The 16,880-nt window shown below is 41.4% G+C and overlaps 2 protein-coding genes across 2 annotated transcripts; both read right to left on the reverse strand.

Moving 5' to 3' along the window:
• Window positions 1-31: 31 nt before the first annotated feature.
• On the reverse strand, window positions 32-3,635 carry il12bb (interleukin 12B, b). Its single transcript, XM_034550256.1, has 9 exons — window positions 3,484-3,635; window positions 2,442-2,535; window positions 2,224-2,325; window positions 1,830-2,012; window positions 1,223-1,328; window positions 962-1,131; window positions 683-843; window positions 477-595; window positions 32-334 (listed from the first exon to the last, which is right to left on the reverse strand). The coding sequence occupies exons 2-9, from the start codon at window positions 2,533-2,535 to the stop codon at window positions 307-309; spliced, it is 963 nt and encodes a 320-aa protein (XP_034406147.1). The 5' UTR covers window positions 3,484-3,635; the 3' UTR covers window positions 32-306.
• A 2,188-nt stretch (window positions 3,636-5,823) lies between these two features.
• Window positions 5,824-16,528, reverse strand: ubtd2 (ubiquitin domain containing 2). The gene is given in 4 exon segments (XM_034550987.1): window positions 5,824-7,041; window positions 13,281-13,517; window positions 16,359-16,377; window positions 16,379-16,528. Coding segments are annotated over 4 exon segments (819 nt in total). The 5' UTR covers window positions 16,430-16,528; the 3' UTR covers window positions 5,824-6,529.
• Between the last annotated feature and the right edge of the window lie 352 nt (window positions 16,529-16,880).

Genomic DNA, 16,880 nt, shown 5'->3' on the forward strand with positions numbered 1-16,880 from the left:
AGGTGTTATACAATAAATGCCAAAAATCCAGTATGTTAATATGTTCATCAATTTATTATGACATTTGAATAATTGTTTGAGCAACAATTCTGCAAGGATAGTTGTAAATAACATTACAAAGGGCACAAAGGAATAACAGATAATCACTTTAACAAGATACTTAATTTCCATAGAGACAACTTAAATGAGTAATCAATAAATACTGTACAGGTACCAGTTTGTGTGCATTGCACTAAAAAAGGTGTTAAATGAGTTAGAAAAATGATTTCTTGCATACTCGTGCTCTTCCATCCTTTATGACTGCAGTCATGGCACGCAGGTGTGTTTATTTACTCTGGAGGTTGGAATGAAACAGTATGCATCAGATCTATGTTGGTGGCATAACTTGGTATTATTTGGATAAATCATATGCTCTCATCAAATTACGTATTTGGTAACAAACCCTAGTCAAAACAGTTTCCAAGTTATATACTTACTTGCACGAGCTCCACTTGCTAAATAGCCCGTTGGTGAATTTGTCCTGAGCTCGCACACAGAAAACACACTTTTGGGCTTTAACATTGACCTTGAACGTAGTTTCCACAGTGGTGTTGAGCTGCACAAGAGAAGAGACCACACATTAACGACAAAGAAATGTAGTTTGACATAGATATGGATCTACTGTCATGCTCACATTGATTACCATTATGTGTTTGTCACTGTCACAGTGAGATCCTTTGTGGACCACCTTGACATGGAACTGCAGGGCATAGAAGCTGCAGGGCTTATCCCAGGAGTCGGGGCGGCTCCAGCTGAACACCTTCCCGTTACGTGTGTTCAGGTCAGGGAGTGCTTCCGGCCTCACTAAATACAATAAGGGGGGGGGCAAAACAAGACAGAGGGGGATATCGATGAATGGATGAAAATGAGGCCACACGACCTCAACTACCATTAACACAGAAAACAGAAGACAATCACTCACCAATCTCTCTCAGGTAGAAAGCCTTAGTGTAAGCCTCGAGAAGAGAAGCGCTGTGTATGTAGAGGCTGAGGGAGATGCGGTGCTGTTCCTCTTCGTATTTGCAGCTGACATCCTGGCATTGAATCCCTGAACCATCAGCGTCCAGTTCACAGGAAATTGTTTCCAAATGACTAGATTGAAGACAAACTGGTTGGTACAATACCCTCATCTAGAAACAGGATGCACTCCTGATTTGAATGAGTATTGGTAATTGGTCCTCACCGTTCGACCTTCACCAGGAGCACAGAGGCCTTGGATCTGAACCTCGTTCTTCTCCAGGAGCAGTGGAAGGAGCCATTATAGTTAACTGCTGAACAGTGAACGTGACCTGAAGGAAAGAAACACTGTGAGTCTTTCTGTTTGTGTTTAATGCTCTTGCGATCAATTTATCTCGATATGTTTGTGTTTCAAAGTACTATATTTTGAAGGTCCCAGCATTTAAACATAAATAAATACTTGCATATGGTACAAAGCTGGAGAAAGGATGTTTTCTTTCTGATTTATTTTCTTATGCTAAAGGAATTATAAACAAGTATAACCATCAGTCTCTGTGTCCACTTGCGACTTCCCTTTCCATCACTACACTACTTTTGCTCCTTCTGTTGTCCGGTTTCCTTTGCCCTGTGCCCCTCCGTTCATCTTATCTTTTGCATGTTGTCTGCTTCTGGGCAACAGCCTCTGTCTATTTTTTCCCATGTCTCCCACCATCGTTCTTAACTCATACCTCTCGCCAGGTCCAATTACACAACAAGTCTTTATCTCTGTCTTTTCCCTCAATGTGTGCCTTCTTTGTTCTCCTTCCTCACTACCTCCATCTTTCCTATCTTACCATGTTCAGGGGAGTGTTTTTCAAGTATGACAGTCCTGTTGTCTGGATCTATTTGGATCAGGATCACAGTATGGTTGAGGTAATCTCCATCTGGACCGAGGTGACAAGTGTAGTTTCCTCCATTCATCTCCTCCACTAGGACGTTGACCTGGTTCCCCTGCAGAGCTGGCTCAATCTCCTCGCCTGAGACAACAAGATCAATAGGTCAATGTACCAATGATGCCTTCAAATGTCATCAAAACACAGAAAAATACAACTGAAGAAATGTACTTTTTCAGAAAATCTCATGTTTTTTTGAAGATGTATTAGTCCTCTATCAAATCTGCACAGGTACTATTAGAAGTACCAATGACGGTAGAAGCAGTATTACTTGTAGTAGTAACAGTTGTATTACCATCTTTCTTCCAAACCACAGGCTGGTTTTCATAGGATTCTCCACAGCTCAGAGGGACGTGTACCCTGGTGCTCACACCATAAGGCACCCTCAGGACCAGAACTATAGTTCAATCAAAGACAAGAAGATACACATTCACACAGACGGGCATTTACTGCATGTGAGGCAAGGACACAGATGGAGAGGGATATTCAGTCCAGAAAGGAGGAGCCACCAACCATTATCCATCAGAAAGTCTATGTTCTCCTGGTTGCTGACGGAGCTGGCGAAGCACAGTCCAGTGTACAGGACCACAAGGACCAATGCACGCATCTGGAAAAAAGACAATAGGGGCAGCTACTTAAACTAAGGAAAGTTGATTTGCTTAAACCTCGACTGCTCTGCTTATGATTATTATTATTATTATTATTATTATTATTATTATTATTAAGGTTGAGACTCTTCAACATGCATTGATAGGACACAAATGTTTTTTCACCAACAGGTTCAAACTTTGACTTAAAGTCACACAACTTTAACGAGGGTATTTTTTAACAAGTATCCTAAAATAATAAATTTCTCTGAAATGTAACGGAGGAAAAGTAAAAGAATTCCTTGAATGTAAATACTCAAAGAAAGCAGGAGTTGTATTTACATAATTTTTACATAAGTAGAAAATAGACTTATTTACAACAAACATCTTGCAACTCCTACTTGGAAACCACTGAAGTAAAGCGTACAGTACCTCTAAGGTGCATGTAAGTCATTTTAGTATGAGTAGTTCTGAGGATGCCGTAAGGAAATGTGCTCCAGTTGAATAAAACAATCTCCTAATTCAGTTGAGTTAGGATTTAGAGAGTTTGCCTGGATTATTGAGAAAGTTCTCATATCAACAATGTGTCTATTTCTTTCAATACATTTTTTACTTTAAAAGAGATATATATTCAATATATTGGAATACAGAACTACTCTATAACATATCTATATATATATCTATAGGTATATATATATATATATATATATATATAACTATAGATATAGCTATATATATATATAGATATATATATAGATCTATATATATATATATATATATATATTTATATATATATATAGAGAGAGAGAGAGAGAGAGAGAGAGAGAGAGAGAGAGAGAGAGAGAGATCTATAGATCTATATATACAGTGTATATATATATATATATATATATATATATATATATATATATAAAAAGAAAAAATAATGAATAAAAAAAACAAAGTAAAATGAGTATAGTAGAACTTACCTTGACAACTGGACTTGATCCCAAATAATTTGTACAAGACCTGATCAGGATGCCAGAGAGGTGAGGTTGCTATTCTCAGTAGGTGTTCAGTCCAGTCGGTCTGCATGAACTCAGCACGCTGTCGCTGTATTTATGTGACAAGAAGGTTAAAAAAATCCACAAAGAGGAACTGCCCCATGTGCGTGTGCGTTGACCTGAGATCATGGTGTTGACCACTTGGAAACAACAAGTTGTTTCTTTTTTTATGAATTAAGAAGCAAAGGAACAGATCCCCACTATTGTAGCTTTAAGTTTCCTCTTTCGTTCCACCTGATTCACCCGGCAATGAGGAAGATGACAAAGGGACTACAGAACAATTCATTATATCCTATAATTCATTGTGAAATTGCACGGCCACACTGACCGTTGTGGAGGAAGTCAGGGACGACAAAAGAGACAGAAACCTCTGTGAAAGGGAACTGGAAAGTGTGGGCGCATACCAGTGGGCGGTGGGGTATCATTAAAGCTCAACAGGTACCTGGAAAAAGGTTATGAAAGTACTCAGGAATGAGAACAAGAAAGCAAAGTGTGATGCAATTTCCATTGACGTGGAAAAGAGAATAGAACCACTGTGTTGAAATCCAATTGTTTCATGAATGAAGAGTCACATGAGGGATGGCCGAACTTGGTTTGTGGAGGAAATGTTCTTTGACCAATGTAGACAAAGAAATTGGTAAATAACTTATCTAGGAAGTTACCTGTAATGTCCTATGATTTATGGAGGAATTTCCATCATTCATTCTGCCCCCAATTCTACCACTAACATGTCACTATGCTAGGTATATCTGTAATGAGAGCACAACATTTACTATAAGCACATCTCTTTCCTAATTATAGTTACGGAGGTTTCTTTTGATTCAACATTGCTGTGCGCTTGTGAAAAAAAAAGGTAATAGATGACTATTGCTCAAGATTTGTGTGCAAGCATGTTGCTCAGTAAGAGCCCCTAATTAAGACCACACACGTCCCAAATTACAAAATGTATGACAATGAAAACTGTAAAATATATTATCATTCTTATAATATACGTGCAGATAGAAAATTAAATTTTGAGACTGATACTCGATCAGGTATGATGTATAAAGGTATTTCCCAAAAAAAGCCACAATTTTGAGAACTTGACACGAGTGACCTTCTATTGTGTCCACTTGTCCGTCATGTACAGCGTGACCTTTCACACTCAGTAGCAGGCATTAACTCACCTCCTTCCTCTCCATTTAAACTCTAGTGCTTAGTTACACAGGTTAACACCATGCAGCCGTTTACATTGCTGATGGCAGGCAGCTTGAGAGCGCACAGGTTAGTTACTTCCATATTCCATCGCTGGCTGGTTGACGTTTGCATATTTCTTCTCAAGCTGAGAATATCAGTTGGCAGCACTTCATTCAAACTGAACTTTAAACTTTAAACTGGCTTACATGGCCTTCTTCTTTCTAGATGGCCTCTTTGCCTCAGTGTTTTCTTTTTTCAAGACATTTACCATGTTCTGTCTGGTTGACATGAGAAGATTTGAAATAAGGAATTGAAATCAAAATAAATAAATAAAAATAAAATCAAAGGTAGGAGGAAGTAGTTGCATGTGTGTTGGCCACTATGTCGATGCAGCGTGTGTTCAAGGAATAGGTCTCACATTAAGAGTGGAGGCGGGGCTAAACAGCGAGCCGGGCTCAGGCCAAAGGTCAAAGATACACTATGGCAGTGGTTCTCAACCTATTTTCAGTGATGTACCCCCTGTGAAATATTGTTGTAGCCAAGTACCCCCTAACCAGCGCAACATTTTTTGGTTGAAAAGAATATGTAATACACAGCGTGGTGACATCAGTTCCTGTTTTAAAATAGAATATATAAAATTCTGTTTATAAACTTACACTTAATTTAATATTTATCTATAAATAACTATTCTTAAAGGATTTTTGACTAGATGCTAATTTTACATTTTTTACAAATCTCACGTACCCCCATTTGAGAACCACTGCACTGACACCCTGAAAGCCAACTACTATTCTTGGAAATAAGTGGATTCCCCATAATGCCAACTGTAGATCGCACTGTAATTGCAAGATACTGCTCTAATGTTTGTTCCACCTCTATACAAATATGAACATATTCAAAGCAAATAATTAGACAGAGATTGAGGAATAGAAACAATGATCAATTTTAATTAAAAACATTTTATTTTTAATCAAAATATGCAACTGTGTTTCTGATGTTCTATCCTTTTGCCAAACGAACAATTGTGGTTGTGTCTTGATCATATACGAACATCCACGCACACACACTTATTCACACACACACACAGGCTGACTGACTACTTAATGTTTATTACATGATTGCTCTGATTGTTCTGTGAAGCAGTGAAATAAAGCGTCTAATCCAGCGGCAGCTTGGTAACACATCGTCATGTGACTGCAACCTCTCGACAAGAGGGCGGACACTTCTGTTTACTAACTAGCAACCTTTCTGTACAGCGTGGTATTCTGGCTTAATCACCAAAAGACTTCTTGGAATAACTCGTTACGATTGTTTTTGCGTCTTTAATTTTTTCCTTCCGAATGGCCCATGTTGAATTGTTTTGAATGTATTTATATGTGTATGTATATAACCCTGTGGCCTCATAAACAGAATTATATTGACCACATTTTGCCAGAGAGCAGAACTTGAGCGGAAACAAAAAACACAGAAACATTTGAACATCAGCGTTGCTCAGAAAACCCTTCATGCCATCTGACATAGTTCTCTTTTTGTCGTTTGGTTTCCATTGGAACAGTTAAAAAGACTTCAAAAAGGTCAAAATTTCAACGTGTAAAACCATAAAGAGAGTCTTTTCTCAATTCAAGAGTCCTTTTGCTCCAGCAGACAGCCAAACTCTACCAAGAGAGAAGAGAAGAGAAGAGAAGAAAAGAGAAGAGAAGAGAAGAGAAAAGACAAGAGAAAAGAGAAGAGAAGAAGAGAAGAAGAGAAGAGAACTCTCTTGTTATCCTCTTTCTTTCTAACGGCCTATGCCAGGTTAATTCTCCACCGGCGGCGGCTCTTGCGACAGCTTTGCCACTCCTTCCGCTGCCACTGGCCCAGAGGCCTCTGGTGTGTGTCCTGTTGTTGACGCCGGCTCGGACGGTGGCGGCTGGCTGAGGATGACCTGCACGACATAGTCCCTGGAGATGTTGAGTTGGTCCAAGCGCAGCCTGTCAGTCAGTGGCCGACCTGAGAAAAACCAGCGCTGGGTTGCAGCGGGCACGCCCTCCTGACTATGCAGACGACGCTTCATCATGCCCACTGTGTCCGTGGAACGGACCACCAGCCGGAGGTCGCGGCCTGTAGAGAGCCGGAGCCGAAGCTTGCACTCGCCTCCTGAGCCGGCGTCGCCGCCGCCTGCCGTGGACGGTTCTGCGGCCCCGGAGTCTGGATCTGAACCGTCAGGCTCATCAGAGCGCTCTTCAATCATGTTGACGGGAGGAGAGAGGCAGTAGACTGGCAGCTGGTATCGATTCCCCAGTTCATCATAGCATTCAGTCAGAGCACCTGGAAGAATGGGGCAATGCATCAACGCTTCATTTTTCTTTTTAAACAAAGTCTACAGTTGTGACCATCATTCTGATCAGTTAAGATAACAAAATCGCCAGCTTCATTGAAAGTTTGGTTGGACACAGAACATTTTCCTATGAGAGGTTTAGACAAGTCTGTTCCAACATTAAATAACATTAATAAAACATTTCAAAGGAAAAAATGTAACTTCCGGATTTGCTGTAATGATCTCCTGTACTTACTGCAGCTATATTCAGCTACTTATATTGATCACACTTGGTAAATGTTTAACTGGGAAGTTCCAATACTAAGTAATTAACAACGGAAGTTAACTTTTCAGGTAAACCCTTCATTATTTTCCTGGATAGGGAGTGCTCTCGGTGCCCTTGTGTCTAAATAGCCTTTTACTTTTCTATATTTGGATTATTGCATTCTTAATCTAAAAGTCAACAAAGCCACAGCCTGAACTCCTCTTCACATTTCGCTATAATAAAATGAAATGGAGAAACGAGAGTCAATAGGAAAACAAAGACTGAGAAAGAGGAGTGAAAGCCGGAGAAAAAGGGATTTCTTGTGTCTGTTGGAGCTCTTTCAAATACGTTACGCCACTTTTGACCGACTGTGATTCAGACACAGAGTAGAGAGTTGTATGTGAAAGGGGGAAATAAGAGAAGAGGTCACAGAATTCCACAAACAGAAACGTAATACAGTAGTGTGGTGGGTCCTCAAGGGGATTTCAGACTGGTCACACCTGAAAACACCAAGTAGTTTTATTGTGGTAATGCCTGTTTTGATCGCAAGGTTTTTTTTACCCTTAAGAGAAATATATAATTGTGTCAAATCCAAATTCATCAGCCAATTAATCCCAGATGTTTGGTCTTTTTAATTTTTTGAAAAGATTGTAACATTGTTGCCCTTCAGACAGTTTAAACATTAGAAGCAAATCATTAAAGACCAGGGTGAGAATTCTCCTCACAAAACTCTCTTGTATCGTTTTGTGGTAAGTGAGACTGAGATGAGTCAGCAGGAGCCCACAGGATGTTGCTTTCTGCTCGGCACAGTAGGCAGGGTGAAATGAGAGCTTCTCTTACTTTGTTTCTAAAACTGAAATGTGTGGTAATGTGGATAGAAAGTGTGCAGCGCCTTTTAACAACACCACTCACCAAAAAACCCTCGGTGTGAAAAGAAACACTGAAGTTATTTCAAACCAAACCACCAGAAAACTAATTCCTTTAACCACCATCATTTCCTATCACGGACCCTCTTGCTTCACGCTCTATTGCACATCATAACAACTTAACTACTACGACAACCTCGGCTACCTCCGGCCTTTAACTGTAAGCGCGTCAAATTGGGCCTTTTAAACATGAGATCCCTCAGTAATGAGTCTGAGACGTTTTTTTTTTATCTTTAAAGAGTCATGGTTATCTCAGGGAGACTGTAGTTCTTTCATTGAAACAACCCCCCGGATATCACACACCTCCATCAACCCCGGCTGTCGGGCAAGGTGGGGCTGCTGTTAATTACAGAAAAGTATATAAATGCACTCCCTCTTTACAAAGCTGTTTACTTAATTTAAACATCTTGGTTTAGTCCAGTGTTGATGTTTTTCTCCAAGAGTTTGTTGAGTTACTCTCCCGCTTTACATCAAAGTATTACACAATGCTAACATCCCTCAGGCTATAATGGAACCCACACCCTCAAAAGTGTCAAACTCGTGATCTGGTTATTTACTATTTAAAACTAAGGATATCTGTGTGTCTGATCACAAAGCAGTTGTATTCCATCCTCTACCAGTTATTCACACGTCCTCTATCTTTAACGCTCTGCTAGCAAGTTTTTCTGAGTGTTTTACAACTGCTTCTTTTACTGCCTTTAATCCTCATGTTTACTTAGAGAAGCTGGCCTCCCTTTTTAACCACACCTGTCAGACTGTCCTGGACTAAAAGGTCAGAACAGCCCTGGCTAAACGAATCCACCACAGGAGGCCCTGCCATCTTACTGATGCGTCATAAGAGATGCGTGAGCAGTTTTTCAACTTTTCTACAAACAGTCAAGGTCATAAGGCCATATATTACCCTATAAGACCCAGTTTGACATGTCAGGAGGGATATTCCTAGCTATTTTGGCAATTTTAAACCGGTATCGCTTTTTATCTGAAATCATATCCAATATAAAATCAACCACGGTTAGCCTTGATTTTATAATATTTTATGAACCACATTTCTGAAAGAGGTTATTGATACAGTTGGGCCCAGAGTTGTATTGATTATTAAATGAGCAATAGGAAGTTTTCCATCTGCTCTTTAACGTGCTGTGTGGTCCAACCTCTTTCTGAAGGAAACTAATCTTGCTCCCTCTTTTCTGAGCAATTTTAGGCAAATTTCTAGACTTATAGGCTGCCCGTGTCACATTTTGTCTCAGTTGGTTGAGGAACTCGTCCGTGAGAGAAATCACTGTGATTGGCTGTTCAGCTTGAGCAAATCAGTGCATGAGAAGAGAAAAAAATGCAAGAAAAAGCAAGCGAACAAGTCGAGTCAAGAGGGCACACAGAGGGCTCCTCTCATGTTTTATCTTCAGCTCATCTAATCGTTCCAATGCAGATATTTCACAGCGACGCGGCCACCTGGACTGAAGTTAAGTGGTGAGCGAGAGTGGGGTGAACATGTTGACAAACGCTGCTTTGTTTCATGTTTGTGTCATAAAAACAGCGTGTATATCCCTTTTTGAATAATGAACACAGACTACCGCCACCTGCTGTTACGGAGAGTTATTTCCTCTCACGCCGGCGCAGAGCGTACATACTAGTTCGCCGTTGTCTGTAGTCTTTACGGTGCGTTCAAGTGAAACCGTTTTTGGCAAGACGCAGGCAATGTGAGGCTGTCGGCCTTAGCCGTAAAATTATTTTCACATAACAGTGACGTAATATTTATATAACGAGATAAATGTAGCACATGGTTCACGACGTTGTATAAACATGATTTGGATATGATTCTCTCAGTATATCTCACCTGCTTTTTCTTCTTCTGCAGTTAGTGTTTATTCTTCAGCTGCAGAATCCTAATGGGTTCCAGTTTGTGCTAATGCTTTTTGGCTGTCATTAAACAACGAGTGTTTAGATTAAAGAACATCCCAGCAAGGGGTTGTGGGATCAGCCTTTGCATCCAGTTTAAGACATTACGTGGAGCAAGAACACGTTTGTTTACATTCAAAAGGCTCTTTGGCATGGCCACCCAAAAATATAATAATAGTATAAGTATGCAAGTGCACACTTTCAAAGTGCAATAAACGGATTGCTTTAAACATTGTGAAAGAATATTCTAAATAAATAAAAGACGTGAGAATAAAACCACACAACCAAAAAAAAATAAAATGTGCAATGCCTAAGTATTATAATAGTAGGGAAAACCCTGCCTGTTGGCTAAAATGTTCTTACGTAAACAAACACATGTTCAACACAACGGGCTATGACGAGGTCAGCAGAAATGAGTAACGGCATGGCCGTATGTCGCATGATAAGTCGTTGGCGTAATTGTGAGACAGGCCTAATGAATCCTGATGACTTTGGTGATACCCTGACTTTTCCCAACACACATGTCTCAATTATTGGATGGACTGCCACGAAGTTATGTCACATTTCATGATTCATGTTCTCACATGCCCACATTAGTTTTTAGCTCAAAGCACCACTGTGCAAAAGTACCTAGTTGAGCAAAAAAAGAAAAAAGGCTGTGAGTGATGAGAGGAGTGAGCTGGCTGCTCTTTGTATTGGTGAAATGGTGACATCAGGCCTGGGGAATCTACAGCTGCAGCACATCGGGATCTGATCCGACCAAACGACTGGAAGGAAAGGAGCACTGACGCTGTTTACATGCGAGGAAAGCCTGTCTGTTGGAAACTGCTTTCCCCAAATCCTTCTCGGCAGAGCTGACCTTGAGATTTAGTGTAACTTTTGGCCTACTGACGGAATAAATCTGTCTCCCTCAGGTTTTCCGCAGAGGAGCTCGCCGAGCCGTTACGAAATAAAGTGCCTTTGATAAAAAAAGGGCATTATTTGGGGATAGTCCAAAGTAAATTTCTGCTAACCACCATGTTATCTATTGACTTTTAAATATAAATGATGCTGTGCCAGTGCGGTGTTACATATAAAAACAAGCCAGTCATCTCACCCAGTTTAAACATAAAAATAATGAATATTCCATCCACTTGTAGGGCAGTGTATCTGGCGGTACGATATGCATCATAATACAGAGGTTACAATTCAATATTGCGATATAGTATAGCAAAGTGGTACATCGCAATTTTTAAAAATCAAATTTTAAGAAAAGCTGTCATGCAGCGGAGTCCCAGTAAAACCCGTCATCGTCACACTACTTTGACTCTTTTATACAAGTCTGGAGGGACAAGTAAAACAGAAGACAAAATACATCACCATCCAAAACTCATTGTAACAACATCTAAACAAGAGGAAGATAACCATTCCTCTCCTCAGTTGACGCAATATGACTCTGTAAATTACAAAAATTAGAACCAAGAGAATGACGCACATCCACAAATGGAAAGCTTGCACAAGCGCCTGATGAATGCAGAGTTGTTGAGCTTCTTGAATCTGAGCCAATTGTATTGATTGGTTCTATGTGAATGCTCTCCACTAGGTTTTAGAGCATACACTTTCTTTGTACCTGAAGGATTACTTCATTACATCCTACCAAAGACACGCCTCTTGTAATGTATTTTTTATTGATTCCTCATACGGCACAGTATATCCCTCCTAACAGCTTCAGTCTAAACTCTACCATGCGGGTCATTGAGATATACTTAGAGGTTCAGCATCTGTAACTCCTTTTAACTGCCGGCTGAAGACTGTAAATGCTTGTTGTTGCTTGGAATCAGGTCCATATTGATTAAACCCTCAATCATTGTGTACGGAAGCCACTCACCCAAACAGAAAAGAATAGCCATGTGTGGCAAAGTGCAGTTCCAGTTGAAAATAAGGAGGACGCATACTTCCTGGGGAAGCTTTCTTACGTCCCGTAGCTTCTCAATTCAAACTCTGTTGATGTAAACTGTTCATAATATCGAAGAACACGCAGGGATGCATGAGCTTATGCAGGATGGATGTTTTATTGCTTCCACTTTTCAAGCAAGACAAACATGGAGGCTGTTGTGAAACCAAAATTGGTGTTATAATAAATTTGAGGCCATTCTTACGTGCAGTTGCAACATCATGCTTCATTTGCTAGTGACATCTGGATCTCAGAGTTGGCAGGTGGAAAGGAAGCACGTCACCCTCAGCGTGTTCCAATTTCAGACTAAGTGAATACACTATGAACTAATTACACTGCTTTTACATTAAACTTACAAAAACATCCACATAATTAATGGTGTACGACCAACAGTCCAAAACGTAAAGATATTGATTTTTAGGAATCTGGCACCAGCAAATGTTTGGCATTTTTGCTTAACTAAATTACAAAATAACTATTCAACAATCAATACAAAATGTAATATGTTATGTGTGTGTGTGGTGGGGGAGGGGAAAGAAAGGGCCATTGTCTTTACTAGTCTAGTTTTAGGCCCTTTCTATTAAATAAATATTAAGATCATGATTATTTCTAATAATTATTCATTACTTTTTGGGACAAACGGTTTTGATTGCATTCACATGCAAATTTCATTAACAGACATTTGCAATCAAAGAAGACTTTAAAAGAATGTTCTTTTCCACCTGATTTCAGTGCATTTTTGTTTTGCCGTCTGCTCTCTTATAACGTGGAATATACAATATATTACTCTTCTGCTCTGTACTGCAACAGCAACGTTTTGGAAAGATTTTCACAGGTTGTCTCTTGTGTGCGCGCAGCAGCAAGACAGCTCCCCAAAGTGAAGCCAAATCACCTGGATCCATTTGTATAGGAAGTGCTTGATTTGATATGCAGCAGAGTTTTTATGCATTTTAAACATCTGCAGTTGTTGCAATCACAATTTAATCACCGGAAGCCATAACTTTGATCTAGCACACAAAAAAAAGATCTGCAGCCTCCAGAAAAGCCTCAAACTGATAAGACCTTCTCTAGAGCTGAGTTCCTGAGTTTTAGTTTCTCTAGAGAACTAAGAAAAAGGGAGTTGAAATTCTTCAGCTAGTAATCATCAGTACCTCGAGCAGTATCTCCTGGAGAGTAAAACAAACACAATGAGGTATCTGCTACATCTACCCCTGTGGAAATGTGTGTTACCGTGCGGCAGTGTGATGCTGGCCCCGTCGAGGATGGCCTGAGCCAGCAGGTGGTCATTGCTCTCAAAGGCGCTGGCCGCGGCCCGCAGCGCATCCCAGATCTCCTTCCGGCCCTCGAATGCTGGCGCCGTATCCCAGAACTCATCTCTCTTGCTGCGCAGCTGGCCCTCAGTCATCGGGTAGTCACTTTTCCATTTAGGCCGCTCTCTCTTCAGGGGCTGGTTACGCCCTAGAGTCACTGGGAAGGGGGTGGGGGTGCGAGAGAGGAAAGGAGAGATGGAGAGAAAAGAAAGATAGAGGAAGACAGGAGGGTGGGAGGGGAGAGGAAGGAGAAAAGATAGAGTATGAATGTGAGGGTGGGGTAAAATGGAAAGATGTGAGGAAAGAAAGAAAAATGGGGATGGATTGAGGAGGGGGAGAAGAAAAACAGAAACAAATGGGGATGTCGGGAAATGAAAGTAGATAGACGAGGAGTGGAAAATGACAGTCAGAGAGAGAGAAGGTGGGGGAATAAAAAAAGAGAAGTAGGAATGAAGAGTAAATGAGAAAGAAGGAATAAGGAGGGTTAGGATTCATCTGAAACAAAGCATCAGTTTTTTTAAGACTGCTCACAACTTAACTCACATAACAGATTAAACATGAGCCTACACCATCATGTTATATATACATGGAGCACACACAGACTGAGCAGAACCGGAGCTAGAAGTGTTGTGTTACTCCACCCAGTTACAAGGTTATGGTTATAGCATCTAACAGTGCTCCATCTGCAGCAGAATGGCTGATGAAAAACACCATCTGGATCAACACCGAAGGGGACATCAGGTACGGGATAGTGTGTGTGTGTGTGTGTGTGTGTGCAACACAGAGACAGAAGAGAGGCTGGTGGATCAAGGTGTTGAGTTACACCTGCTGCTGGTACACATGATCTCTGATGATCACATGGCACAGTCCGAAACCCAAACCTTCAACTGACTGTTTGAAGTAAATAGGAGCTTTAACCGACAGACTGTTTACACTTACTTTTTCTCTTTTTGGTTGTGTATAATTACATAATTCACCAATATACAAGACATGCACACTGTTATAAGAGAATTCTTCTTTTAAAATGGCTCATAAAACCACCAGATTGAGGGACGAGGGTAAATGAGGTCCAACATAGCCAATTTAAGTTGTGTGTGGGGTGAAGTTTAGATGTCTCAGCAGTAAACACAAACAGTTAATAGCATTTATAAACATCATCTACGACCCATGGCGATGTAAAACATCAGCAGCAGCTCATACGGACTCAAACAGAATATGTACAGTAAAATGTGCTTCATGCAGTTTACTAATAGTGATCAGAAACACCTGCCTGAAACCATGTGTACATGTTATCCCTTGACTGCTTTCTTCTTTTTAAGACTATTCTTATTGCACGTTATCATTGAATGCAGTCTGCATTGATACAGAAAAACAACCTACAATTAAAACACACAAATATGTAGACACATATACAGATACCACTATTACTTGTTGGGTTATTATTGTCGACCATATATTTCCCACACCTTCTCCCGCCCTCAGACCTCTTATATATTTAAACACCGGTACCGATGGCTGATCAAACACTCGCCACCTTCCTACATTCTTGAATTTAATCTTACCACATTGACTACTTGTCCGTTTGTTCATACTTCTTCATTAACCTACTTTACTGCTCATCCATCTGCTAATTATTAAAAAATTACTACTCGCCTGTCTTTCATTAATTCCCAGAAAAGATTTATGATGGGCCAGTACGTGTATAAGATGATTTTATACCAAAATATCATCACGCTTGAACTAGATACACCGAGGCATAGACACTTGCTTTAGTGAAAACAGATACATTTGAACATGTGTGTTTGGGTCCTTGTCTCTGTGCTCATCAAGCAGGGATTCAGGTAGCAGCTGCTTGTCTGCATCTTGTTTTAACACGGCGTAGCTGCTTCTTGTTACTACGAACACAGATAAAAGGATGTCTGAAACCTGTGTATGTGACATCTAGTCACGTCCAGCAAGTCGAGGAGATAGACGAACACGCCGAGGTGGATGCAGAAGGAAAAAAGGAAGACATTAAGGAAACCAGGCTATAGCTCAGCATCACACCGTGCCCTGTCCCCACCCCCCCAACACCAGCTCTATCTCCCAATCTGGGATTAAAATAACTCACTGGACAGAAGTGGGACTCCTTTTCAGACCAGACAAGCAGGAAACTACAGTACAAAGTAGTCTACAGCGACATAGCGTGATAACAATTAAAAGTAAGTGTCACCAGACAAAAAGGCTACTGGTAAAAAGCACAGTAGGCCTACCCCATGAATATTTGTTTTTTATTAGGCTATAACATGCCCCATAACCTTAGGTATTGCATGCACTAGTTTATTGCTTAATACATACAATAAACCTAACCAGTCTTCTGAAATCTGATACTGCTCATAGTTGATGCTCTCGGGCCTTGATCGCAAAAAATAACCACTGTTACAAACACACTTCCTTCATCACGAGGGTGAATCACCCCTTTAAGTTTTCACACCTCATCCTCATCATCCTCATTATCCTTTCTCCCAAAGACTTTACCCATAATCGTGCCCCCGACGCCTCGCTTACACAACACACTCAAACTCAACGTGACATCAGTGCTGCGTGCATCCAGTCAGGAGGACACGGTCACAACCAGACTGCGTCCCTCTCTGGAAAGCCATTGCCGTCCGTGACCCATATTTGTGATGCAGAAAAGCTAGCGAGCTAACGAGGCTACATTGTAGCCGAGTCAAAAGCCACAGAACAAAAGGGAGGCAGCGTCGCACCATGAACACCTCCCGTTTGTAAAGTAGCGGCGAGGCGTCGCTTCTCGCTTCGAGGCCCGCTGGGTGGAGGCAGATACCGGCAGGGCGGCCGTTGTCCGTCTCCGGCTGAGTCTGGCTCGGGTTTAAAGGAAGGATAAGAAGACCTCCCAGCCAGGACAACATGCAAAAAAGACCACAGGAAGCCCCCATAAAAATGAAAATAAACCAAGCTTGTTTGCACTAAAGTGCGTCGATAAGCCCCCGTAAATTACCTCCAGTGCCGTCCGAGTTTCTCGTTCAAGCTGCCCGAGGAGTCGTGGTGGCTCCCGACACAGCCACCCATGGATGTTTCGGCAGAGCAGCCCGGGCTAGGTAGCTCACCCCCCCGCCCCACAGCTAAGAGCTACATCCACTAGCCCTCTCTCTCTCTCTCTCTCTCTCTCTCTCTCTCTCTCTCTCTCCTCTCTCTCCTCTCTCTCTCTCTCTCTCTCTCTCTCTCTCTCTCTCTCTCTCTCTCTCTCTCTCTCTCTCTCTCTTCCCCCCTCCCCTTCTCCACTTCCTTCCCTGCCGTCCTTTCTCCTCGTTTCCCTCCCGTCCCTCCCTTTTCTCGTCCCCTCCTCTCTCAGCCTTGGGGGGCACCGCAGGGCCCCCCATGTTCATCTGTGGGGAAGCTGGAGAGATAAAGAGCCACGGAGAGGCTCACACCGTCACAAGGTGACCGAGAGAGGAATGGAGGAGAGGGGGAGACGGGAGGAAGAGAGGAGAGAGAACAAAGGAGGAGTGAACTGTAACGT

The sequence above is a fragment of the Cyclopterus lumpus genome, chromosome 14 (assembly GCF_009769545.1).
Source record: "Cyclopterus lumpus isolate fCycLum1 chromosome 14, fCycLum1.pri, whole genome shotgun sequence".
Classification (NCBI taxonomy): domain Eukaryota; kingdom Metazoa; phylum Chordata; class Actinopteri; order Perciformes; family Cyclopteridae; genus Cyclopterus; species Cyclopterus lumpus.